General features: G+C 40.7%; 1 protein-coding gene across 1 annotated transcript; it reads left to right on the top strand.

Moving 5' to 3' along the window:
• Positions 1-1,546: 1,546 nt before the first annotated feature.
• ARL14EP (ADP ribosylation factor like GTPase 14 effector protein) lies at positions 1,547-11,451 on the top strand. Its single transcript, XM_029582978.1, has 3 exons — positions 1,547-1,675; positions 6,287-6,417; positions 11,027-11,451. Exons 1-3 carry the CDS (start codon positions 1,604-1,606, stop codon positions 11,253-11,255), a joined length of 432 nt encoding a protein of 143 aa, XP_029438838.1. The 5' UTR covers positions 1,547-1,603; the 3' UTR covers positions 11,256-11,451.
• The last annotated feature ends 16,409 nt before the right edge of the window (positions 11,452-27,860 follow it).

Genomic DNA, 27,860 nt, shown 5'->3' on the forward strand with positions numbered 1-27,860 from the left:
TAATTTTGGAGACCACACATGCAAAAGGCTATAAAACTGGTTGGCGTCAGTCCAGGGAGTAGCTAATAAAACTACCAGTGGTCTTTGTTCTAAAGCATATGGGGACAGACTCAAAAATCTAAACATGAATACCCTAGAGGAAAAGTAGGAAAGAAGAGATATAACAGAGACATTTAAATATCTCAAAGGTTTCATGCAGAGGAAATGGCCTCTTTCCAAGGAAAGGAGGCTCTAAAATGAGGGTATCATGGGTGAAGGATAGACACGGAAGTAATCTAAAGAAATATTTTACAGAAAGGGTAGTGGATGATTGGAATAGCTGCCCAATGGAGGTGGTGGAAATAAGGACAGTATGAGTAACTAGAGTGGTTTCTCTATTACTAATTTCCAGAATCCACACATGACTGTCCCTTACTAAAAATAGATATAATAAATTTTGTTGGGTGAATACTTTATAAGATTCATTTAACTATCTTTCACTTCAATATTTGGGGAAGTTTTGGGTTCTTGCATCCTTGCACTGACTTCCACTGAACAGCAGAATATTCATATTAATTCATAAATTACTTCATGATGATTCAATTCCATGGCTTAATGCTATTTACAAACTGGTTCAATGCATTCAGATCCGCTAATAACAAACTTATTGGAGATTCTGTTCAACCTGAATTAACTAGGGAGAGGGCATTCTCAACTGCAAGTGCGAAACTGTGGAACTCGCTTCCTGACTCTCTTCATTCTATCACGTGCTAAATTGTTCAAGATGGTACTAAGACATATCTCTTCTCACAGACCTTCTGTGAATTAGAATCACACTGAACTGGCACACAGTAAACTTGAATCCCACTAAGCTGGCATGCTGTGACTTGTTTTCAACTGGAATGGCTTGATTTGGAGCTTTGATTTGTGTCATTTTATGTGAATATTTGTTCTTTTATGCATGTTGAATCTGTAATCCGCCCAGAACTTTTTTGTATGTGTACAGAAAACAAATCTTTTTTAAATAAATAAAATAAATACCCTTTTGAAAATTTCCTGAAGGCCTTGAGACCATCTATAAACATATATATGGCCAATTTCTTAAAATCTTTTGTCGAGACTAGTCATGCTATTCATTTATTATAGACTTGATTTTCACACCTAACACATACCGTAGTCCCATACAGTGCTGCTTTTGAAATCTAATTGGCAGAAATGGCATAAATTCAAAATTGTCTCTTCAGGGAATGTTTTAAGTGACTACTTTAAAACAAATATTAGCCCCAGCTGTGTGTGAAAGAGCAAAAATATTGTGCTTGTATTTCTCGTCTGCATTTTTTAATAAAGCAGTGTGGTTGTACTCTATAATTCTGTTTACCACTTTATGTACTACTTTGCCAGCACATGCACACTGCTGGTGAGGGAGTATACATAGGTGATGGGGACTCGGAGAGGGTTGCACTGGTGATGAGCACACCAGCTATACACTGCTGCTGGGGGCGGGAAAGAATGATAATGCTAAGGGGCATCCTTTTTATCAGCTCGGCACTTCCTGCCTTTGTTGCCTGTGACGTATGAGCACGCAAGAGGCTGGCAATGCGCAGGCGCCGGTGGAGGCCCGTTAATGGCGGCCATGCGCGACCTGGGCTCCGGCGGAGGTGGCGGCCTGCAGAGTCGGAAGCGGAACCATAACAAGGTCAGTGCCGGGCCGGGGCCGCCAAGGGGGGGAGGGGCTATTCTCACATAGCTCCGGTATAAGGGACGGTATTTCGCGCCAGGAGCAGCCCCCTGGGCTCCGACATGGCAGGACGAGAAAAGGAAGTCCCTAACCTCGCACCTGCGCATTTCCTGTCGTGCTGTGCTTGCGCCCCGCCTCTTACGTCGGTACGTGTGTACGTGCGGTGGCACGTGGTGAGACGGCCGACGGCAGAGCTAGAGCGTTTGCTGTGCTGAAAGCCCGCGGCTATGAGTCTGACCAATAAAGTTTAAACAAGGAGTTTCCTGCTCTCATACCTTATACTGACAGGCAGGGCGCATGCACTGTGAATGGCTCTGTAGAAAAAAAAAAGTTGTTGTTTTTTTGGTTTTTTTTTAAAGGACTTAATGCACATAAGACATACTGTAAATGAGAGATTGATCAAGGTTAAACAAATAAACTTCCATGGATAAGGCATGGGCAGTCAGAATTTTCTGGATCACAGGCCTAAAGTTGTATAGACACAAGATGAATCCTAATCAGCTGTACAGCTTATTTTCTTTTATTTCCACCTTGTACATTTGCGATTTCAGATAGCAAAATAAGTCTTCTCTTGTACAGGTGGCTGAAAATGTTTTGCTACTGTGTTTGTATGCGCTAAAGTATGCAACACTTTTCTGGTTGGCACACATTTTGTGCATTGCTGGACCTTAGTTTTTTAGTTACCCCAGTGATATTCTGGTTAGATACTATACTGTACTGCTTTTTTGGGTTTCTACAAACCAAATGCCTGACCTTGCATTTTTTAGCATTAAATCCTAGGACCATTCCTCTTGCTTCACTAACAGTAATAATAGCAGAAAAAGACCAAATGGTCCATCCAGTCTGCCCAGCAAGTTTCTTTATGGTAATGACCAAGCAATTGTAAAACCCAAACTCATAACAAAATAGTTATTTTATATATTGTCATTCCAAGTGAAGATCACAACGGCTTACAAAAGTGACATTCTTTTTTGGGTCATTACATAAATTGGTGTAGCACAATTTGGTAAAACACATACATTGATACTATACAATATAGTATTACATGTAAACCGGTTTGATTTGTATTTAATGCAGGAAGATCGGTATATAAAAATAAAAAATAAATAAATACATGTAGTATATACATTGCAGCACAAGGTTCTTTTACTGGAACACATAAGAAGCAGGTGATACCTCCCCCTAGCAACAGCAGTGAGAAGCCGACGCTGAGGAGGCTGCTTCCGCCCACCGACTCCTGCAGCGGGGAGCAGGGCCTAACAAGCCAGCGGCAATGCCGAAGGGGCCCTCCCCGTCAGCAACATTTTTACAGGGTGAGCAGCTTTCTTGATAATTCTGACAATGCTGCTTGAATGTGCTTTGCTTTTGGACTTGGACACAGAGGCAGACCTGCACTTTTTCCCTAATGCCTGCGTATCAGTAGCCCCGGACTGTAACATTCAGAGCCCAGTATTGGCTGTCATCCGGGCCCTCCCCATGTTTTCCACACAGGTGTCTACCCTGTGGCACATTTTAGTATATTTTGCAAGAAGGCAAACTTTTTCTGATAGACTTTCTGCAACATTGCTTATGAAAATGTAAAACAAAAACCTAATCAAGGCCCGATCCCTATGGCACACCATTGGCAAGCCGCCTTTACTCATAATTAAACTCTATCTTTGTCACCTCTCACTCAACCAGTTTCTAACCCGGTTAGGTCATATTTAATAAGTTTATGTTGAAGGCCTAATTTTCAAGAATAGAGCATGATCTGATCTTCAGAATATAATGACATTGTTTCAGGTGTTTTGAAGCTATTGCTCTCTTAATGAAGTTATTAAATAAGTAGGCAATGCCTGGCATGATACTATTAGCTCTCCTATTTAATTGCACATCCTTCTGCTATCCTGCAGTTGCACAGGTTGGGTTAAACCAATGCTGCTATCATCAAAGTAAGGAAGAATGCACTGAAAAAATGAAAAGATGGATTTTGATTTGGGGCAAATGAAAATAAGGTTTTTAGATGTCCACGAAACATCTGCAGTTTTAAAAAAATAATCCATTTATAACCATATTGACATGAACTAAATAAATATCCCTTGTGTCCAAAATTATTTTTCCCAGCATTGACTTTTTAAGAAATGTAAGTTCTTCTCAGTTCAGTGTTACATCATTAAAGTATAAAGTTAATTTGTAAAAGGAAGGTTTTTTTTTCTAAAAAGCTGTCTTGTCCAAAGGCCCTGCATATATTGGCCTTTCCAAAGTTTTACATTCCTTCACTATTTTAGGAAGGTGGAAAGGGCTGATGGGGTAATGCATTGTTCGGGTCAAAAGTAAATGTAAAACTTACCTCTGATGATGACTTTATGTGACCCTAGCACAATAGAAAATTGAAGATGGGCTTCTCTGGGGTGGAAAATTCCAGGACACCTAAAAATTGGTGCCTGGCGCTGACCCAGGAGAAGCTGCCCTTGCTGCAGAGTTGGCTTGCTTCTTGCCTGCACAGAAGAGAGGCTGCAGGGATGAGGAAGCGACAAAAAAAGGGAAAATTGAATATTAAACAAAACATCTAAAAATGACAGAAAATGCAAAAAACAAAAACTTAACAAAAGCAAAATGAAACCCAAAAAGCTTGAGCAAACAAAGAGAAGGAAAATAATGTTTTGCTCTGGCAGCTAATCATTTTCACAGGTGCCCATTTCTAAATATATTTCCACATCTGGATTTGTCTCATTCTGGTTTACCCAGTTAACAAGTTAAAAATAAACTTAGTGAGCTGGAAAGCACTTGCATTTCTGGGAGATTGAAAATGATGCTGAAAAAAAGTGAAAATAAAAAGTTTACAGCTCATGAATTATCTCTTGGTGATCACAAAACCATTAAAATATGTAATCAAAGAGAGTTCATGACCAACATCTCAAATTACAGTTCAAAGGATAAAACAAGACGGCAAGACTGGAATTTGGACCTATGAAAGAGCCCTGGCCAGAATTTGTGGAATGGGGGAATTGTAGTGCAGCAGCAGGAAAATGCAAATTGAAACCACCTGCAGCCCATCAGGACCTGGCTCAATCCTACTGCTTCAGCATGTTTCTCATTGCTGTTGCACCAGGGAGGCAGTTGCATTTCAGAACGAAGAGACAGCCTGAAAATCCTAAGATGGCCTTTTCCTCAGGACGTGCAGAGAACAAACGTAACTTGCTCAGAAATATAAATCCACTGTGACCCATCCCAGAAGAGGAGGTGTCCTTTGCACAGGGTCCAGGGTTTCAGCTTTGATCTTGCGTCAGATCGGAAATAACCTGCTGTGATTAGTGGGAGGATGTGTATATATATATTGATATGCTTGTTTTGGTTGACGGTCTGCCCATAGTCACGTCCTAGTGAGGGTAGAGGGTGGAAGAGTCTGTATTAGGGATTATTAATTGATTTTACTGTAATTTCATTTGAACTTTGTTGTGTATCTTGTACTCGCTCCCTAAATATGGAAGGACGATTTCTGATTCTAGAACATTCAGGAAGCAAGGGAAGGTGCATTGTTTTACACAAGCATTTATCTCTTTGCATTGATTGTAATCATTGATCACATTTTTGCTTAGATTTTAGTACTGTTGGATCCTGCCAGGTACTTGTGGCCTGGATCGGCCACTGTTGGAAACAGGATACTGGGCTCGATGGACCCTAAGTCTGACCCAGAATATTGATTCTTATGTTTATCTCATTTGATTTTAATTAATTGTTATATTCTTGTTTGTTTGTAATTGTATCTGTTTATAGCTGTTTATGTTAAAGGTGTATCCAGCTTAGAACAATTTTATTGTATAAGATGGGGGATATAAGATTTTTAAGTACCATTTTTAATTGACCTTTTAAACTGTTTTGGGTGTTATATTTTGAGAAAAAGATGGTGTAGAAGTAGAACATAATGTAATTGGAAAATCTTTTTTTTTTTTTAGTGATTGTGGACACACATGAAGTTTAACCGTATTGTTCTTATTTGTGGTGTACACATTTGTAAATGGATGTGAGATACTCCAATGTGCACCAAGGTTCATAGTTTTCAAGTTTATATTAAAAAAAAAAACAAAACAGCAAAAAGCCCAAATGATTAAAATGCTGTAAAAATATAGAATCCTAAGAGACGTTTTCAAAATGTCTATTCTGTAATACCACCTCCTGTGGCATCCAGGCAGGTACCAGGCCAGAGCCTCAGCATGGAAACTCCCGGGTTGAGTTTTTCCCAACTTGAGCTGGGTGGGACGAGGATTTAGAGCACACTTGGAGTTGTTAGAGGTGAGATAGTGTCACAAATATGTCAGGACAGCAGACTTTCCATGTTCCTGCAGCCTCGTTATTTCTCGTCATTGATATTGGCAGGTTTTTCATCTTTATGTACTTCTGGACCTGGGTCTCTGGTTCTGGTTCAGTAGCCGTTCCACAAAAGAAATATCAGAATTATGTTCTTTAAATTTATAAAAGGTAGAATCCACAAACATTGTGAATTCAGAAAGCAGATGTGACTGTGGAAATGTTGGTATATAAGCTTTCATTTGTGTTGTGAAGATCTCAGTTGTCAATGTCTTTCTTTAGGGTCGAACTGCTAAAGCTTTGAAGTGTTTGCAGTTTGCTAATCCAGGACGTCAGACTGAGTTCACACCAGAAACAAGTAAAAGAGAAAAGAGGAGACTGCAAACAAAAAGCACCCCTGCAAATTCAGATAGGTAGGCTGCCCTTTTTTATGTTATTTTTTTTGGATAACTAAATTTTAGTGTCAGCATATAGTTGGATTGAATTTAATGGGCTTGTCAACCTGATTCCAGAGGGACTAGGAAACCAGCAGTAAACTCTGGGTTTGACGGTTTTCTGCTTTGCCACCCCTGTCTGGTTGCAGACTCAGAAATCTTTGGGGAGCATGACGGAGGGAGGGATCCTTTTCTCTCTCTCTCACTTTTCACCTCCATGCTGAACAGCTTCACAGTAAAAGAAGGTAGTGGTGAATTACCTCCAGGCAAAAACCTCATGTTTGAGGTCTGACATGGAAGTGGTGTGCTTGCAGACCCATGGGGACAGTGGATACAAACAAACTGTATGGGGCTCAACCAGTGATGGGGAGGAGACTCGGTTTCATGTAGCATGGGTAGCAGTCGTTTTCCTAAACTCTGTAAATGCTGAAAGACAAAGTGACCCTAGGGTTGAGAGCTGTACTGCCCTAGTCTGGGAGGTGGGAGAGAATAGTTTCTTTTGTTTTGGTAAAGAACGGAGGCACTAACACGCTTGGATAAGCATTGCAGACAGGAATCTAGCTCAGGGGCATTGCTAGGGCATAGGCCCAAAGGTCCTTTCCAGACCAGGACTGGACACTTGAGGACCAGAGGGGAGAGACACATGTCCATCCCCTCATTTGCATAAATTTGCAACCACGGCCCCCCTGAACCCGCCTTCTCTGTCTGGTCCATCTGTTCCTTCTTTTCTAGCATCCCCAGGACCGTGACAACGGACAATCTACAAAGGGATCACCAAAGCCAACAGAGCTATCAATGACGAGTGTTGCACTCTTGAATCTATTTGCAACAGGATAAGAATGACGAAACATAATTTGCATAGATACATACATTCCATTGATTGTGTTTATGGGTACACTGCTCTTTTTTCCAAATGTTGTGAAAATTTGGGTGCATAGATCATACTCATCCTTCACTGATCTCTTCTTAAGGTGCACTCACAGCTGGTTGAGGGACCCAGATACAGTACAGCCCACAGCCACTTACATATAGCCTTTGGGTTACAATATTGTAGACATTTAAAATTTGCGCTGTCTTTAATTTGATGCTGAAAACAGTGATAGTGAATTTTCTCTGAAAAAAGTCAATTACAATTACAATATAGTAATCCTTCCGTACAAAAACAGTACTAACTGCCAGCACTCAAATAGTATCAACCCTACCTATGAAAAGGCAACACTGCAAATATAACCCTAGGCCCTAAAACACAGTACACCTCCTATTGGGAAAAAAGTACAAGCCAAGCTTCCATATATCCCCAACACAGAAACTACACACATTGATTCTCAACCCAGTTCTCTGAACACAACTAGCCATCAGGTTTTCAAGATATCTTTATTACGTATAGGTCTATATTATAACGTATAACCCCATATTACGTATGGGTCTGCAGGCCCAGCAATGTCATCACCCGGCAGCCCTTTTTTGAAGGGGCTGGCCTCACAGTCACTGTGGAGGTAGAGAAGTGAAGGGCGACCTTAGCTCTGGTGGGAGGTGTGGCTGAAGCTCAGGGCATGGGCTCCGTGTGCCCGGTGCTGCCCCTGGTCCAGCTGCTTGATCTCCTGTTCCTGAAATATGACCCTGGTTAGAGCTAGCAAGAGGTCATAAGCAGGGGGAGTCTGAAGATGCCACAGAACAGCCTCTTTGCTTGTATACTGAATTTGTCCATATATCAACTGATTTCTCACCTACATAGCTGAAGATATTGTTGAATTGGAGCCTTGGAGGAGGGGGCAGTTAGTAACATGACACACAGATGTCTTCCAAATATTGTTTTTTTTAATTGCCGTACACTTGTGTCCTTTACCATACAAATCAGTCTGTAGCCTAAAACATTATGAAACGAGTTGCAAATTAATACCTGTTCATACCGGTATTAATGGGAGAAGAAAAACAACCAATAAGGGCTGTATAACATAGTCTGGGTAAAACAAATAAGCATGGGTGTGTAGCTTGCTTATTGCGGCGGCTACTACCCCTAACTAATCAAGCTAGATATTTCACTTGGATGCAGCTCCATCACTGCTCTCTACAACTGGCAACCAATGTAGGCGTTGTTACTGGGAAGTAATGTGTTCAAAACAAGCAGTTTTTACCACCAAGCGAGCTGCAGAATTCTGCAATAACTGGAGCACTTGGAAGCAACTTAGAGGCAAATCCATCTGTAAAGAATTACAATAATCTACAGAGGTTAGAATAAAGGCTTGCACTATAGTACTAAAATCAGTTGGATCTAAAAAAAAGCAAAACATTTTAAATTTAAAATAACCCTTAGACAATATTATTTCAGTTGAGGAATGAATTTTAGTGAACTATCAAAACAGAAACATAAATTGCTAACTTGCGCTACAAATAAAATTCTTTCCCCATTTATTTCCACATTGCTCAGAGTATCTTGGTTTCCTTGACACCCATAATGCCTTAGACTTAGAAAAATTCAAAGCCTAGGGATATACGTACACCTCCTGAATATAATCCATTTTGAAGTGCCAAAAAGCGGAATGTAAAAATCAGATAAAATAAACCTTTTTTAAACCCAGCTACACTAACTGTCTTAATCACATCCTCTGGCAATGAATTCCAGAGCTTAATTGTGCTTTTTCTCCGATTTGTTTTAAATGTGCACTTACTAAGTTAATGGAGTGCCCCCTAGTCCTTGTATTACCTGAAAGAGTAAATAACTGATTCACATTTACCCATTCAAGTCTTTTCATAATGATATCATATCCCCTCTTAGCCGTAACCTCTTTAACCTTTCCTCACAGGGGAGCCTTTCCATCCCCTTTATCATGTTGGTTGCCCTACTCTGTACCTTTCCAGTTCAGCTATATCTTTTTTGAGATGCACACAGTACTCAAGGTATGGTCTCCGTTTTTTTTTCCACTATTGCCTTCCTAATAATTCCTAACATTCTATTTGCTTTTTAGACTGCTGCAGCACACTGAGCCAACAATGTCAATGTATTGTCCACTATGACGCCCAGATCTTTTTCCTGGGTAGTATCTCCTAATAGGAAACCTATATGCTGTATATGATTGACTTGTGTTTTGTTTTTATTGATATGTATTGTAATCTGCTTAATAAGGCATGTCCTCTATAAGCGGACTATAAATTATTTTAAATAAATACAATATTGTGTAACTATAGCATGGGTTATTTTTCTCTATATGCATCACCTCGTACTTGTCCACATTAAATTTCATCTGCCATTTGGATGCCCAATCTTCCAGTCTTGCAAGGTCCTCTTGCAATTTATCACAATCCGCTTGTGATTTAACCACTCTGAATAATTTTGTGTCATCTGCAAATTTGATCACCTCACTCATTGTGGCCCTTACCAGATCATTTATAAATATATTAAAAAGCATTGATCCAAGAACAAATTCCTGAGGAACTCCACTATTTATGTTTTTCCACTGAGAAAATTGCCCATTTAATCCTACTCTCTGTTTCCTGTCTTTTAGCCAGTTTGCAATCCACGAAAGGACATCACCACCTATCCCATGACTTTTTACTTTTCCTAGAAGCCTCTCATGAGGAACTTTGTCAAATGCCGACTGAAAATCCAAGTATACTACATCTGCCGGTTCACCTTTATCCACATGTTTATTAACCCCTTAAAAAAATTGTAGCAAATTTGTGAGGCAAGACTTGCCTTAGGTAAAGCCATGCTGACTGTGTCTCATTAAACCACGTCTATGTATATATTCTGTGATTTTGTCTTTAGAATAGTTTCCATGATTTTTCCTGGCACTAAAATCAGGATCACCCCTGACTTTTAAATATCTGGATTACATTGGCATCCTCCAGTCTTCAGGTATATAGACGATTTTAATGAGAAGTTACAAATTACTAGTAATATGGCTGAAATTTCATTTATGAGCTTTCAGAACCCGGGGTATATACCATCTGGTCCAAGCGATTTGCTACTCTTCAGTTTGTCAGTCTGGCCTACCACATCTTCCAGGTTCACCTTGATTTGGTTCAGTCATCTGAATCATTTCCCCACTCTAATTAGTAAACACCAAAGCAAAAAAATTAATTTACTCTTTCCGCGATGGCCTTATCTTCTCTAAGTGCCCCTTTAACGGTCATCTAACGGTCCAACCAACCCCCTTGCAGGCTTTCTGCTTCGGATATATTTTAAAAAGTTTTTACTATGAGTTTTTGCCTCTACGACCAACTTCTTTTCAAATTCTCTTTTAGCTTGTCTTATCAATGTTTTACATTTAATTTGCTAATGCTTATGCTTTTGTCTATTTTCTTTAGATGAATCCTTCTTCCAATTTTTGAAGGAAGATCTTTTAGCTAAAATGGCCTCTTTCAGCTCACTTTTTAGCCATTCTGACAAACGTTTGACCTTCCTTAATGTGTGGAATGCATCTGGACTGCGCTTCTAAGACGATGTTTTTTTTTAACGATGTCCACGCCTGTCGCACAACTCTTTAATCTTTACAGCTGCACCTTTCAGTGTAACTATTTTCCTCATTTTATCAAAGGCTTCCTTTTGAAAGGGAAATATAAACTTCTCTCTCGTTGATTTCCCCAGGCAGACCCTGCCAGCAAAGAGTAAAGTGTACGATAACCAAGGCCTTCTGCTTTTCAACGGAATGGACCTCTGTGACTGCCTCGACGAAGACTGCCTCGGCTGCTTCTATGCCTGCCCTAGCTGCGGCTCCAACAAGTGCGGCGTGGAGTGCCGCTGCGACCGCAAGTGGCTGTACGAGCAGATCGAAATCGAAGGGGGAGAGACTATTCGCAACAAGCACCTGGGATAAACTTGAGCCCGCCCCCCCCCCCCTTCCAGCATCTGCTCCCGCTCGTCGACTTCAGTGTTTCATACAGCAATAGAAAGATTTTATGGAAATAAGCTATGGTTTGCAAAAAGATATCAGTACAATGACAATGTCATAGTTACAACTCTTTATTATTATTATTATTATTATTATTATTAAAGCAGAGTTTATCATTGTATAGTTAGTAATTTATATTCAGAGCATAATTATGAGATGAGTAGTTGTTGCAGCCGCCTTTTGTCGGGCGCCTATCACTAACCTTTCCCATAGTCACTCGGGACTTTGGTTTAACCTCACCAGAGGATCTTTTTTTTTTTTCTCTGCAGAAGGGATGAAAGAGTTAGAAAAGGCCAGATGCCCCCCGCCCCCGCCTAACTTCTCTTTCTCAGCTAAGACTAGCAACCGTGACTTGCACTGTGTGCATTAGCTTGGCGGGCGCTACCAATTTTTAATCCCTGCCATTTTATGTTCGGTGGTGGAGGTTGTGTTTGACCAAGAATACTGTGTGTTGTGTGGAAAAGAGGCTGCTGGAAAACTCGCGGTAACGCGACAGTGACCTCAACAGTGGCCTGTGAAGTCCCAAGGTCCAGTTTTATTATTACTAATAGAATACTTTCATTCCTAGGTCATTGATTTAGCAGCCCATTAATTATCCTGCATCCTCTGACGTACTTGTTAGGGATTTATATTGTTCATCTGTTATGTTTGTAAGTCCTAGAGCTGGTCCTGCCCCCAACCTCATGCTCTTATTTGTAAAAAGCATTGGAACTTTCTTCCTCATCCTTTGCAGGCTCTGCAGTTCAGTATTTAAGAACTGTGAATTGGCATAACAGCCACTTCTGGGAAGGGAAGTTGGATTACATTACCCTTTTGACAGCTTCCAGAGGGGCAAGAGAAGATGGACAGTGTTATTATTATAACCCTCTTGCATCTGGAGAGAGCGTGGCATAGGGAGTCTGGGAACTCCTACCTTCAGTGCTGGGCAGGGAGTGAAATGCTGTCATAAGACATTTATTAAGGTTTTTTTAAATTTGAAACCGACTGGAGAGGGCAATCGGAAAAGCTTGGGTCTAAATCCAAGATTTTGGCCTTGTGATCCCTGTTATATAATAACAGCTTTCTCCAGGGAACGTATCTAGTTGCATGTACTACCAAAAACAAGCAACTCCAAGTGCTGGTGAATCGAGCATTTTAAGTCGCCGGTTAATGAGATTTGGTTTTTCATCTTATATGGTCAGAAGTTTTAATTTAAATGGAATTATTCTACTTTTGTGCATAAGTTGTAGGCGCAAGAAATCAAATAAAAGCTTTATTTAAAGAAAATGAACAGTCTCCACTTTCTTCCTCGGTGGTAGGCCTGCCAGTCTTCAGCTGAACGGGGGAGGAAGGATTGAAAGCTGCAGGAGCCCATTTCCCTGTCTTACATATGTTGGCACTAATTAAAACACAGAGTTTTAATCATCCTTGGCCTGTATCGGTTCATTCAGGTTGGCGGTTTTTATGTGCAGAGTATTTATTTCATAGAGCGCAGCACTCTGAAGTCTTTTATTGTGGTCCTTTTGGGAGATTCCCAACTTGGCCAGTGGGAAGCAGCGTGGGATTTTATCTGCTCTTTAGAGGCAGCACCTCATTGGTTGTTGGGGGCAATTTCTTGGTTCCCAGCAAATTCACTATAAGCTGTGTAGTTTTGTTTTTTTTTACTACAATGAGACTGCAGTTTGTCCTTAAAACCTGTAGCAATTTGTAATTGTGGAGGTGGCAATGCACTAAAAGGTTTCACGGATGATTACAAAGCTAGAGTTCGGCCTTTGCAGTGCCAGTAATATCCGTAACCCAGTTACACAGTTTCTGTTCAGTGGAGCTGGAGTATGAAGGAGAGGATGTCTTTTTTCTTCTGACAATGTTACAACCCGGGCAGCGTTGGCTCAGGCAAGCATGCACTTCATTCCCTGTGCTACGGAGAACAGGGCAGCTGTGAATTTGGAAGGTCAACTCCAGTCCTTGAGAGCCAACAACAGGTCTGGTTTTCAGAATATGCCCAGAGCATATGTAAGAGAGAGATTTGCATGCAGCAGAGGCAGGGCATGCAGATTGCTCTCATGCATATTCATTGGAGATATTCGGAAAACCAGAGCTATTTGTTACTCTTGAAGGCCAGACGTCTCCACCATTGTACCCCAGGGATTTTTCAGTGAAGGAGTGCTAGTAACAGGTACACTAAAGTCGAGTCCTCTCATCTACAAGAAAAAAGTGGGCTGTACAGTTGCATATTTTAACTATCCAGGTTTCATTTCTTAAGCAAAGCCTTCCAAAACAACTCCCCTTCCAATGTTATAGTAATGCAGAAACAGACCAGTTAAATATGCAGAAATGCTGTTGCCAAAGCTGCTATCATGCTGATATAATTCAATGCATATACAAATATACAATGTCAAACCAGGAAGTACACTGGCACGAAGAGCAGTGACTATTAAATGGAACAGAACAAATGTTAATGTAACTTTAGAAAAAAGAGTTTTAACAGGCCCACCGCTTGGCCTCTTCCTCCGACTGTGAATCGAGCATATGCCAAAAGCTCGCATCCGGTGGCATCCCCAGTTTCCATAATAATGAGGGTTACGAGTGCTCTATTCCAGTCTGCCCAGTACCCTCAGCACGTATGGATCACCGGGAAGAATGCAATCGTGGAATGCGTCTGGTTCCCATAGTGAAAGTTATCTAAAGCAGACTGGCCACTGTACTTAATATCGCAATATTATTATTTTTAATAGATTTTTTTGTTTTTAATTTTTCTTAAAAATTGTTTATTAAATTATAACTTTCTTATCTGAGAAACTTCCAATCATCAGCAATGTCCCAGATTAGCGCAACTGTTGTTTATTGATTATTGAAAGGGAAAACCTCAGACAGCACTCGCATCAGGATTTTTTATTTCAGTCTCTTGATGCTGCAACGTGCATTCTTCATCAACTATCATCACTGGTTTAAAAAAAAAAAAAAAGACCTCTTTCAGTCTTCCAAATGTTTGAATTAACTTCACTGTTATATTCCAAACTTGACCACTTCAGTTCCCATAACGTGATAATTCATATAATCTGCTTAACCTGGATGTTGTAATGTGATCAAACAATGCTTAAGTGGAGAATATCTCAGAAATGGGCGATACTTACCCATGCAAAGTCACCATGGCCAATGTTCACCTTAATTTTCAATGGATCTTCATCTCATCATGTTTAAGCAGCCATTTATTTAAACCCCTTTCCATCATATCATACAGTCCAATCACAAGCCAACTTGGAAACATGTGATGTCTTTTAGCCAATCATATGTGACACTGACAGTCCTACTGGATGCACATCTTCTATTATAGTAGTTAACTCCCCACCTTGCAATCTTCATAAAAGAGATCATACTTCAGCCAATTGGAGACTCCAAAATGTAGTTTTATATAACATTATCCAGACGGAAACTATCGGTTCAAGATATCACCCATTTGTGCTAAACTTTGCCGCACTGTGTTATAATTATAAAAAATGTATCCACTCTACTGCAAGATTTAACCCACGGGGTTGTAAGGTCCCCAGGCGATGAATCCATCATTGTTCCCACTGAATTAATTCATCTTTTCAGCTTGGAGAAGAGACGGCTGAGGGGGGATATGATAGAGGTGTTTAAAATCATGAGAGGTCTAGAACGGGTAGATGTGAATCTGTTATTTACTCTTTCAGATAATAGAAAGACTAGGGGGCACATCTACCCGTTCTAGACCTCTCATGATTTTAAACATATCTATCATATCCCCCCGCAGCCGTCTCTTCTCCAAGCTGAAAAGTCCTAACCTCTTTAGTCTTTCCTCATAGGGGAGCTGTTCCATTCCCCTTATCATTTTGGTAGCCCTTCTCTGTACCTTCTCCATCGCAATTATATCTTTTTTGAGATGCGGCGACCAGAGATGTACACAGTATTCAAGGTGCGGTCTCACCATGGAGCGATACAGAGGCATTATGACATTTTCCGTTTTATTCACCATTCCCTTTCTAATAATTCCCAACATTCTGTTTGCTTTTTTGACTGCCGCAGCACACTGAACTGACAATTTCAATGTGTTATTCAGTATGACACCTAGATCTCTTTCTTGGGTGGTAGCACCTAATATGGAACCTAACATTGTGTAATTATAGCATGAGTTATTTTTCCCTATATGCATCACCTTGCACTTATCCACATTAAATTTCATCTGCCATTTCGATGCCTAATTTTCCAGTCTCACAATGTAAAAATGTTGCAGTAATTTTGCTATGTGCTTGACAGTTGCTTAGTTTTGCTTGTAAGTATTACTATGCAGTTCCTACCCTTAACTGACACATGAGGCGACAGTAACTGCATGGAGCAGCAGTTCCTGCCTTGGCAGACAATTGAGGGTAACTTGCATGGAGTGGCAGTTGCTGCTGTGAGAAGCTTGCTGGGCAGACTGGTTGAACCATTGGTCTTTTTTCTGCCGACAATACAATGTTACTATGTTGCTCCCGAAGCACCCATTCTGCTGCTCTTGTCAAAGCCAGAATCCACCTCAGAATTGCTTTATTGTGAAGTTACAAATTTGGGGATTCCTGCTGCTGTTCAATCTGCTGTTATTGGTGTTCTGGGGCCAGCACAGCAGTCAGCATCTTAACCTGCTTATTAAAGAAATCCTTCTATGTGAAATTCCGAGGGTTCTGTCTTTGAAGTATGCCAGATTTCAAGACTGTAAAAATATATCAAGGAAACAGAAATTTGGTTTCCGTTTTACAAAGCATACGGTGTAACTTGCAGGGCTCTTTTCACCTGTTTGCATTACAGCAGACATTTTGTATTTCAGAGATCTGTTCGGCGCGGACAACCTGTTTGGTAGCTTTTGAGGCTGTGCAGGCCGGCACAATTCCGCTCAGACCACAACTGCTGCCCGAGCTCTATGTGAAAAGCAAAGCTTAGATCCTGAAACCTCTAAGTCACCCGAGCAGTTTCCAGCTCTGATCTGCTCATAGTACTGGCTGCTGTCATATTTGTATCTACATTCATTTACCTCATGATAGGAATTCTCTGCTCTGGATTTATTTCTTTCATGACTGGTGTCATCAGTCATGACATGAGATGCCGAAGAAGAGACCACAGGCCAGCTTGGTGGCAGGTGCTGCACAGGGATGGTTGCAGCCACTATGCAGACTGCGCCCCGGGGAGGGAATCTCAGCCATCGCACCCTTGGACCAGACTTGGGTCTGTGTTAGATGGGTTCTGGAGGGAGCTGCAGTTTGCCTCCTGCCTGAGAACTGTTGCAATGGCCGCCGAGTTGGAAGCAGGATATAGAGAGAGGGGGGAAAAACCTCTGTAGCTGGAATGAAGGCCCCAGGGTACTATCCTCTACTACAAGCCAACTTTGATTGAGCTGGAAGGAAGGAAGTTGCTGAGAAAAAAAAAAAAAAAGCATACATTATGCCAATATCATTTTTGCTTGTCAGTGACTAGTTCTTATTTATTTATTTAAAGGAATTGGTTCTCACCCTATCCATCCATTCAAGATGCGGTACATGTGAAATATGCATAATTAACACACACAATATAAAATAATACAAATCAAACGAAGCAAACAAATTGTAAATAAAGCAGCCCAAAGACTAAGTGGATGACGGTAGGACTGGACCTCAAAGGTTTGTGTCTCCTAAATGTCGGAGTATAAGTAATAGCCCCAACCCCAAAATTATCTGGCAGAGAACTCCATAAGGCAGAGCCAGCCACAGAAAAAGCTCTCTCGTCACGTCTTTCTGGCCAATGAACTAGAGTGCCGTGAAGGGATCTCAAGCAGTCCTCGATGTTCCGATTTTAGTGCACATGGGGGGGGGGGGGGCAGTGTTGTACATCTGAAAAATCATGGAGATCCATGGAGAAAAATGCAGTGGATAATCTAAACATAGAAATGATGGCAGAAGAAGACCAACAGGCCTATCCAGTCTGCCCAGCAAGCTCTCACACTTATTTTCCCATACCTTTCTGTTACCCCGACCGCTGAGTTCAGGGCCATTATTGGTAACTTTTGTATTCCAATTTCCTTCCACCCTCGCCATTGATGCAGCGAGCAGGTTTGGAGCTGCATCAAAGTGAAGTATAAGACTTAATGTTTGAGGGTAGTAACCTTTGTAATGAGAAGTTACCCCGATGTTTGTATACTCATACTGCTCAGATCAATGCCTTGTTAGATGTTGGTGGATGTAAACCCTCTTTTCCTCATTCCCCTCCTGCCGCTGAAGCAGAGAGCCACGCTGGATATGCATTCAAGGTGACGTATCAGGCTTGATTGGTTTAGGGTAGTAGCCGCCTCAACAAGCAAGCTACTCCCACGTTTATTTGTTTAACCAGACTGTGCAATTCAGTCCGAGTTGGTTGTTGTCTGAATGTAAATCCTATTTCTTCATTCCTCCCTGCCGTTGAAGCAATGAGCTACCACTGGATATGCATTCAAAGTGAAACATCTGGCTTAATTAGTTTGGGGTAGTAACTGCTGCAATAAACAAGCTACTCCCACACTTATTTGTTTACCCAGACTATGCAATTCAGACCTTGGTGGTTGTTGTCTGAATGCAAATCCTCTTTTCCAAATTTCCTCTTGCCGTTGAAGCATAGAGCAATGTTGGAGTCGCATTAACCATGCCTCTTCTCTTCATTCCCAACCTCTAGGCTTTATGATCCTCTAGGCTTTATGGATCCACAATGTTTATCCCATGCCCCTTTGAAATCCTTCACAGTTTTGGTCTTCACCACTTCCTCCGGAAGGGCATTCCAGGTATCCACCACCGTCTCCATGAAGAAATACTTCCTGACATTGGTTCTGAGTCTTCCTCCCTGGAGTTTTAAATTGTGACCCCTGGTTCTGCTGATTTCTTTCCAATGGAAAAGGTTTGTCGTTGACTTTGAATCATTAAAACCTTTCAAGTATCTGAATGTCTGTATCATATCACCCCTGATCCTCCTTTCCTCCAGGGTATACATATTTAGATTCTTCAATCTCTCCGCCTCCATCCTGTCTCTGTCCCTTCGGAGATACGGTCTCCAGAACTGAGCACAGTACTCCAGGTGAGGCCTTACCAAGGACCTGTATAAGGGGGATAATCACTTCCCTTTTCTTGATATTCCCCTCTCTATGCAGCCCAGCATTCTTCTGGCTTTAGCTATCGCTTTGTCACATTGTTTCACCGACTACCTGCTAGCATAGCAACTGATGGATAGGTGTAGTATGCTCTCTTCTGCCAGAATTTGTCAGAAAGCGTGCTGCTGTGTTCTGTACCAACTCTAATGCCCTAATATAAACAGAATTACAATGGTCCAGGGATGTCAGGACTAACGCCTGTATCACCATGCAAAAAGCAACCAGGATTCAGCCATGGTTTCAACCTCTGCAATAAACAGAATTTAAAGAAAGCTCCCATTTACTACTGCTTTCATGTGTGCGTGGAGGGGCAAGTCAGATTCCAACCAGACTCCCAGATGTTTTAATTTTGACATAGTTGGAACACTGCAGCTGTCAAACTGAAATACTGATGGAGCATTAATTGAAGGAGAGTGGCTTAGAATGATGACCTCAGTCTCATCCACGGTTATTGTTAGCTTGTTCTGAAAAAGCCACTGATTGATAGTTGACACATATATAAAGAAAAGAGCTAATGTCTCTGGTCAAGTGGTGGAGTTGTCTGTAAAAAAAATTGATATCCCATAATGCCCTACTGCAGGTCCTACAGGAAGTCCACAAATTGGTGCCATATAGATATTAAATACTACCGCTGATAAAGCGTAACCCCGTGGTACTTCTTCTTTCACCTTGGCCCAAGATGATAATTTGAGCCAAGCCTTATTTACGGCATTTTCTCAGTGAAGTAAGAGGTAGACCATGCAAGAACTTCCTTCCTCTTTCTAGATAACAAAATGTTATGACTGAGGGTGTTGAATGTAGCTGAGACATTGAGGAAGTCCAGAACGTAGTTTGTCCCATAATCAAATCTATGTCTAAAGACGTCAAGGCAGGATATCAGCAGTGTCTCCGTGCTTAAAAGTTTCCCAAAGTCAAATTGATTCTTCTTGCCCTTCAAGACTGATATTCAATTGTTTTAAAATGCACCCACCATAATTTTTGCTGAGAAGTTTAAAGACGAGACAGACCTAAAGCTATTCAGATCTGATTGGTCAAGCAATGTTTTTTTCAAAAGTGGGCGAAGAAGTACACTTCCTTTGGCTAATGAGAGATTTGTCATCTTAGTCAAAACATCACTGATCTTGTTCCAGACAACTTTGAATATTGCTATTGCACAAGGATTTACTAACTGACTCCAACTGCTCTCAACTTAGTCTTTGCTTAGATGGAAAATTCAGCACTACTGGACTATCGATGGGAACCTAACACATATCTGATCAGCCTTTTCCGAGCAGTAATCTTCAACCTCCTGGCAGCGAGGGGGATCAGTAGTTGTACTGATGTTTCCCGTATCTGCAGTGATCTGCCTTGTCAAGCGTCCAACTCTATGAAAGGGTTTACTCGGACTGTTCCCCCGCTTGCTGCATTTTAACTGGTAACAGAACAAATACGGTGGCCTAAAGACCTCAGCTTCCTACTGTGAGATGTAAGATGCCAGAACCTACCTGCAGCCATCTCTGGGGTGAATGGCCCAGCAAAACTCTTCTGGCATATAAAACCGCCTGAAAGATTCCTGATTATCCCCCTATGCCCCACCGCACATGCATTTCTCGTTCTCCTGAAATCTGAGGTCTGTCAGTCTTACACCTTCATTGTAATCTCTCCAACCGTGACCTGTGATCACTGTCTAATTTTTCACCTCTACCACCGGCGATACCCCTCTATCACACCTTTTGATACCCCAACTTAGAAACCTCTGGAGGCAGAGGGGAGGGCTTTGATGCTTTCTAGCCCCCAGCTTTCTGTTACCTTACTCATAAAGGCAGAATGCTCATCCAAACTCTTTTAGGATTCTTAATGAAAATAATAATTCTGTGGAGGCTTCTTTTACTTTATAATTTGTGCTGGAAGGTTTGGACAAGGATCTCTACCTGCCTCTTATTGCTGCTTGCAGTAGGGTCACTTAAGCAATGTATGTCTTGTTAGGGCCCTAGAGACTAAATGAGCTTGTGAATTCATTTGATTTTGTCACTGGTAGTTTTAGTTTAAAAATGTACAGAGCTTGACAGCCTTGCTGGAAGACCTGAAATAATGCATGTGCTGTGTAGGAAGGAAGGGCATTTTTGCATCAACAGATGGCGCTAGTTTCCCACTAACATCTGTGCAGCTGTTGGATGACCATGTTCCACTCTCTCTGTTTTCTGCTTCATGTAGTATCCTAAATTAGTATTAAATACAAGCACAATAATAATTGGCTAATAATGTTTCTTTCTTTTTTTTTTTTTTTTATAGCTGGGAACATTAAAAAAAAATACTAGTGTTCATGAATGCTTTTCTTCAAATAATCCAACACTGTTCCTGCTTTCAGAGATGCCTCTGGGACCACAGGCCTTTTTAAGCCATAAGTTGTTTACAAGGATTAGAAAATACAAGTCAATGTTTTATTGATACTACTAAGGTAGAAAAAGGTAAAAAACAAATTTAAAAAAACCCTGAATTATTTTCATACCATTCCTGCACAGATTAAGGTGTTACTCTTTGGTCATGTTGGCCCCTGGGGTTTTATCCTTGTCTTCCCTGTATTTTCAAAGCTCTTTGCCCGTACACATCGCTGGCTGCTAAGGAATTCTGCCCACTCCGCGCCCATGGGAACAATGATGGAGTACATTTGGCTAATAAATTGTCCGCCCTTATGAGGGAGGAGTCTGCAGCCTTCTCTGTAGGGTCTCCCTGTTGTGTACTTTGCACGTCTCATTTATTTTGTGCAACTCTTCTTGTCTCTGTGCGCAGCCACACGGCTCTGCCTGGCCCGACGGCATTTTATAACTAATCAGTTCTTAATCGCTGTGTTCCTGTCAATTACTGCACAGTTAAAATGGCTTCTCCACTTCCTCCGTGTTCTTGTGGCTCGCGAGATCAATATTAATAAGCCATTTTTTCCCTCTCTGTAATTTGTGCACAGAGCTGGAATTCGTGAAGGAGGCAGAGAGGCTTTCGCTCATAGATGTTCCTTTTTCTCAGGCGTTCAGCCCTCCCAATTTGCAAAACCCTTAAACATCAGGGTTATTTCCTTTTCTTTTGAGCGTTTCTCAACTCCTGTATGTCATCATCTTTTTTTTTTCTTCCTTCAACTTGTTTATTACGGTCATACCGAGAACTTTGTTTTTTTTTAGCCAGCCATGAAATATTTATATTTTTCTGCTCATTTAGCATGTCCCCATTCATTTGTAGGGGGTAGAGCTGCACAAGTCGCGTGGAGATCTATGAGGGAGGCAAGCTGTGGGAAAGCGAGTTGTGGTTTCTTGCCCTTAGTCTGAGCTGACGTCACGGCAGGAGCATGCTCGGTAGATGCACGCCATCCAGTGCCAGATGTTGGCCACATCAGGAGCATGGCTCTGCCTATTGGGATAGGGATAAATGAGGGTCCTGCATGTTTTAATGAAACCACTCATGTATTGCAGACTCTGAGCAGAAACAGACTGGGGAAAAGTCCCAGAAAGAGATGTATTCCCGATTCCTGATAGGCTCTGAATATTTTTATTGGTGAAAGCCTGAAGTTTGGAAAATTGTAGCACCAGAATTTGAGCCCTGTGTTTTTATTTTTCTGCTTAAAAGCACTTAAAAATCCCTAACTTTTGTAGGCGATCACATTGTGACTCTCAGGAGCTTGCTATAAGTTATGAATATGCAAAATTAGTTCATTTAACACTACTATAATGTGCAGAAAACGAGCACTTCCCCGGGAAAAATATTAAAAATTCAGAGATCCCCTAAGTGCAGGATTGAGATGTCAGACTCTGAATAGTGTCAGTTTGTCTTCAGTGTAAACTGAAAGCCTCATTCATCAAACAATTATAGCTGGTGCCCTGATAGTCTGATAGTGCAGTCCCAGAGTGGACACGCATCCCTGAGGACTGGCACCGCTTTCCATCCCAGCCTCCCATCCAGCCCTTTCTATGACGCTGGTAATTTCACAGTTTGAAATGTTTTTAACAGGAATGAAAGCCTTGTCATGCAGACAGCCCCCGGCCTATGATGCTTCCTGCATGTCAGAAATTACTAGTGACATTTCAATTTTGCAGGATTTTTTTTTTCTTCCTTTGATAGTATTATAGGGGAAATTTACATTTGAATAAAAAGCAAATCGTACATGTCAGAGTCGGCAGCAGGGAATGTCACATTGTTTATTTTTTTTTCCCAATTACAACTCTATTTCAAAGAGGGTAATGCAATTAAAAGGTAATTACTAGACGTGCAAAGTCAAGGTCGTAAGCGGAAATGGTTACTCTTTCACTTAAAGTCTTGTCTGACTAAATAAAACATTCTTGTGGGTTAAGTTACTTGCTCAGAAAATAATAATAATAATAATAATAATAATAAAAAAAGGATCCCAGAGCAAGTGTGGACTCTGGCCCTGTCAGAGGAAAGGCGTACAGATTTATACTTTGATTTAATATGCTTCTAAAAGTGAACCAAGAACTCTGTCATTTTCTCTCTGATACATTATCTGCAGGACTTGATATTAATTAACAGGACATTAATCACATTTTATTGCCTATAACATCACGAGGTCTGAAATTGTGGTCATACAAAAATGCTGACATATGTCATTTTCTATCAGCTGAGATGTAGTTTGATTTCTCATTTTGTCCAAGCAAAACATCAGCAACAAATCTGATGAGAAGAGCCAATTAACACTTCCCTCTCCCAGCTCATACACTTTGCTTTGCCAAGGCAGATTATGTTATCACACTGGAAACAGCTCTGAAAAAGATTGTCATTTCTCCTTTGAATATGATTAAGCATGGCAGGGGGGCTGAAAGATACCAAACTGGTGACTTAGCTGGGGATAAGGTAGGGCCTGGCAGGGTGAAAATTATGTTTGGCCAGCTAAATGAAGGCCAATAAACCCCCAAGCAAGGGAGCAGAGCAGGGTGGGAAGAGAACAACAAATGAGCACATTTCAGAGAGAGAGACGCGGCCCAAACATTGCCACACCTGGAGACATTGGGTCTGACTGGACAAGATTCTGGCAGTTCTGGGGAGGATTTAGAGGTTTCATAAGAGGTTAGCAACTCATCCCAGTGATTGATGCAACGGGAAAGACAAGCGTTCCTGGTGCAACCTTTCTTCTGATCGGTCACCACCCAGAAATGATTGAGTAATTACTCCTGACCTCTGCCCTCTACGTTAGGGACATAATTAGAAATTCAAATAGGTTTTCTTTTTTTTTTTTTTTGTTCAAATATTTTTATTAAAGAGTTACAAAAATAGCAAAGCAGTAAATCACAACAAGAAAGATACATGACATGCAATAGCTACAGTCTTTACTATCTAAACACAGGATCCCAAACCTTCTGAGATGCTTCCTGGTGCCCAGCCCGCTCAAGTGCTGCCACCTCATATTTATAATATTGTAGTACCGTGTCCCCCACATATTAAAACACAATAAAGTATTATCTTTCCAATGTAACATAACCAAGAAGCACCCAGCCTATGATGCTTCTAGGGTTCCGAAAGAACTAAAAAATGAAATTTCAGAGCTATTTCAATTAATTTGTAAGCTAACATTAAAATCATCTGTTATACCTGAAGATGGCCAATGTAAACCCAAAATTTAAAAAGGGCTCCAGGGATGATCCAGGAGAGCCTGATTCGGTGCCGGAAAAAATCATGGAAACTGTTATAAAATCACAAAATATTTAGATAGACATGAATTTAGATAGACATGAATTTACCCAAGGGAAGCCTTTCCTCACAAATCTCCTACAATTTTTGAAGGGGTGAATAAACATGTGGACAAAGGTGAAACGGTAAATATAATGTATTTGGATTTTCAAAAGACATTCGACAAAGTTTCGCATGAGAGGCTTCCAAGAAACCTAAAAAGTCGGATAGGAGGTGATGTCCTTTTGTGGATTGCAAACTGGTTAAAAGACAGGAAGCAAAGAGTAGGATTACCGTAAATGCTCTGTTTTACAGTGGAAAAAGGTAAACAGTGGAGTGCCTCAGGGATCTGTACTTGGACCGGTGCTTTTTAATATATTTATAAATGATCTGGAAAGGAATACAATGAGTGAGTTGATCAAATTTGTGGATGACACAAAATTATGCAGAGTAGTTAAATCTCAAGCGGATTGTGATAAATTGCAGGAGGACTTTGTGAGACTGGAAAATTGGGAATCCAAATGGCAGATTAAATTTAATGTGGATAACTACAAGGTGATGCATATAGGGAAAAATAACCCATGCTGTAGTTACACTATGTTAGGTTCCATATTAGGACCTACCGCCCAGGAAAGAGATCTAGACATCATAGTGGATAATACTTCGAAATCGTTGGCTCAGTGTGCTGTGGCAGACAAAAAAGCAAACAGAATGTTAGGAATTATTAGGAAGAGAATAGTGAATAAAATGGAGGATGTCACAATGCCTCTGTATCGTTCCAAGGTGAGACCGCACCTTGAATACTGTGTACAATTCTGGTTTCCACATCTCAAGAAAGATATAGTTGCAATGGAGAAGATACAGAGAAGGGCGGCCAGAATGATAAAGGGATTGGAACTGCTCCCCTATGAGGAAAGACTAAAGAGTTTAGGACTGTTCAGCTTGGAGAAGAGACGGCTAAGGGGGGATATGATAGAGGTCTTTAAGATCATGAGAGGTCTAGAACAGGTAAATTTGAATCAGTTATATACTCTTTTGGATAATAGAAGGACTAGGAGGCACTCCATGAAGTTAGCATGTACCACATTTAAAACTAATCGGAGAAAATTCTTTTTCACTCAACACACAATTAAACTCTGGAATTTGTTGCCAGAGGATGTGGTTAGTGTAGCTGGGTTTAAAAAAGATTTGGATAAGTTCTTGGAGGAGAAGACCATTACCTGCTATTAATCAAGTTGATTTAGAAAATAGCCACTGCTTCTACTGGCATCAGTAGCATGGGATAGACATAGTTTTTGAGTACTTGCCAGGTTCTTGTAGCCCAGTTTGGGCACTGTTGGAAACAGGATGCTGGGCTTGATGGGCCTTTGGTCTGACCCAGAATGGCAATTTCTTATGTTCTTATGCATTAATATGACCTTCTCTGCACACACATGAGTGTGAGCAATGTCTATCTTATAATCATAGGTCATATATTGTATTTTTTTGATGCAAGTAAAATTGTCAAACAATTATCTCATGGAGTTGGTTTTCTGTGATTCATAACATGGAGTCCAATAGAAACCTGACAATGATCCAGTGTTTCAAAATCAGCATCTGCATCGAGGCACACAAATAAAGCATCTCAACAAATAGTTATATGATATCTTTAGGAAGAATAGTATAAAGCAGGGATGGCCAACTCCAGTGCTCAAGTGCCACCAACAGGCCAGGTTTTCAGGATATCTCCAATGAACGTGCATGAGATAGATTTATTTATTTATTTAATTCTTTCCTATACCAACATTCATGACACATGTCATATCACATCGGTTTACATCAAACATACATACAATGAATGCAGTGCATGCAAACCTTTCCCATGCATATTCATTGTAGATATCCTGAAAACGTGGCCTGCTTGTGGCACTTGAGGACTGGAGTTCGCCATCCCTGGTATAAAACATAAAATATAGTAAGCAATAGAGCTCTATGGTTACTCACAGAACATTGCTATACAAGACAGGTCAATCTCATCACCTATGGAGACAGAGAGGCATTCTTACTGATAGTGCAGAATAAAACTTCCAAAAAGTTTCTTGTTCAAAAAAATCACTTCTGCCACACCCTGTGAACCACAGTTCATCTATTAAAAAATAAAAACCGTACAAAGACTTGATGTAAAAGACTCTTTCTTATGGGCTTTGTGTTTGAAAAACAACTTTGCATCTTTCTACACAATCCGTACACTTATAGGTGGGGACTGGAAACCGCCGACATCTTTAAAGAACCCACGGCAGGAACTCTGCATCAACCAATCAAAAATATTTCCAATGTACTGAATATCCAGAAAGCGCAGGTACCCTTAACACATGTTTTGATTGGTTGATGCAGAGTTCCTGCCGTGGGTTCTTGCAAGATGGCAGTGGTAGAAAGATACATAATTTAGTTCTCTCTCCTTTCAAACTGACTGTTTTGGTTCCTCCTTCATCCCAATTAATGAAATAGTTTCTAAGCTTCCTCCCAATCACTGTTTGAAAAGTATCCTAGCCCAAGTTATACTAAACATTTCAAGTCCCAGAGTCCATACCTTTATAATGCTGTTACTCCAAGCTCCTCTCTTTCTTCCTTCATACCTGAATGATAACTCCCTTTAGATCTCCTTTGAGATGACAGTAGATGTACCTGGTTAATGCCACTGGTCTTCCTTATTTATTCATTTAAAAATCATTTATGTATTGCCTAACAGAATACATCTTCCTAAGCAATTTACAACATGGATTTGAACAATTTATACAGAAAAATGTAAAATAAATAAACCCTTTCCATACATCCTTGGAAATGACTCATTCCTCCCTGTGGACACTAATGATCCTTCGGTTCTCTCCCAGTGAGGGTTGCCACTTCCTCCAATGTTTAAAGAAAGACCAAGTCCTGGGGCCCTGGGGTATTCAAGAAAACATAAGCAAAGGAAAACCCAAAATGGAGGCAGGAAGGGTGGATAAAACTTTCCCCTCACAAAAAAAAGAAAATAGTTTCAAAACTCATGGTTCAAAATTAGAGAAAGGTACTCTTTCTCTTTTCTTGACCCAAGACATAACCCTAGAAACCTCAGAGTCCTTCTCCAGGAAAAATAACAAATAGGAACAACAAACCAGTCATGCTGCCCCTGGGAGGGTCGAACTAAAAAAATCCACACCTTAAAATGGTGGTAGTGGTTTATAAACTCCAAGAGCACACCATTCTAGACTCCCACATGGGGGAGCTACAAACCCACACTAGCTATTCTGTTTCCTCTCATCCAGTAAATGGATCATTCCTTCAGGTAGAAATGTGGTTCTGGTACAGACCCGAGAGGATCTCTATACATACAATTATAAAAAATAGTAGGACAAAGGGAAAAGCAGCCTAAGACCTGAAAAGGTATAAATAAAGAAAAGCATCAAGTCGATGCCTTAAGCATTTTGGTATTGCATTAAGATTCTGATCTTTCAAAGAAAGTTTTCTGTAAGTGTTTGCATTGAAAAGGACGTTCGTGTCAATCCTTTGTAATGCTCATGGCCCAAGGTAATCTCTGAGGATAGAGGCTTAAATTATCAACTGATGCATAGTGTAAGAGCTAGCGTGGATTTTAGGTCAGTTCAATACTGTGCAATAAAAACATGAACTTGGCAAGTTTGTCAGTGTCAGGCTGCTCTGATGTATAAATTGGTGACCTCTACAAATCTGCCCAATAGTGGTGTACTCATTCCTCTACTCTTTCATTTGTTAAATCAACATTTTTT

The sequence above is a fragment of the Rhinatrema bivittatum genome, chromosome 17, assembly GCF_901001135.1.
Source record: "Rhinatrema bivittatum chromosome 17, aRhiBiv1.1, whole genome shotgun sequence".
Lineage (NCBI taxonomy): Eukaryota > Metazoa > Chordata > Amphibia > Gymnophiona > Rhinatrematidae > Rhinatrema > Rhinatrema bivittatum.

Excerpts from the sequence above, each read along its gene's own strand:
- ARL14EP (XM_029582978.1), top strand. The coding sequence starts at position 1,604 with ATGGCGGCCATGCGCGACCTGGGCTCCGGCGGAGGTGGCGGCCTGCAG. Across the intron at positions 1,676-6,286 it reads GGAAGCGGAACCATAACAAG|GGTCGAACTGCTAAAGCTTT; the intron begins GTCAGTGCCGGG and ends GTCTTTCTTTAG. Across the intron at positions 6,418-11,026 it reads ACCCCTGCAAATTCAGATAG|GCAGACCCTGCCAGCAAAGA; the intron begins GTAGGCTGCCCT and ends TGATTTCCCCAG.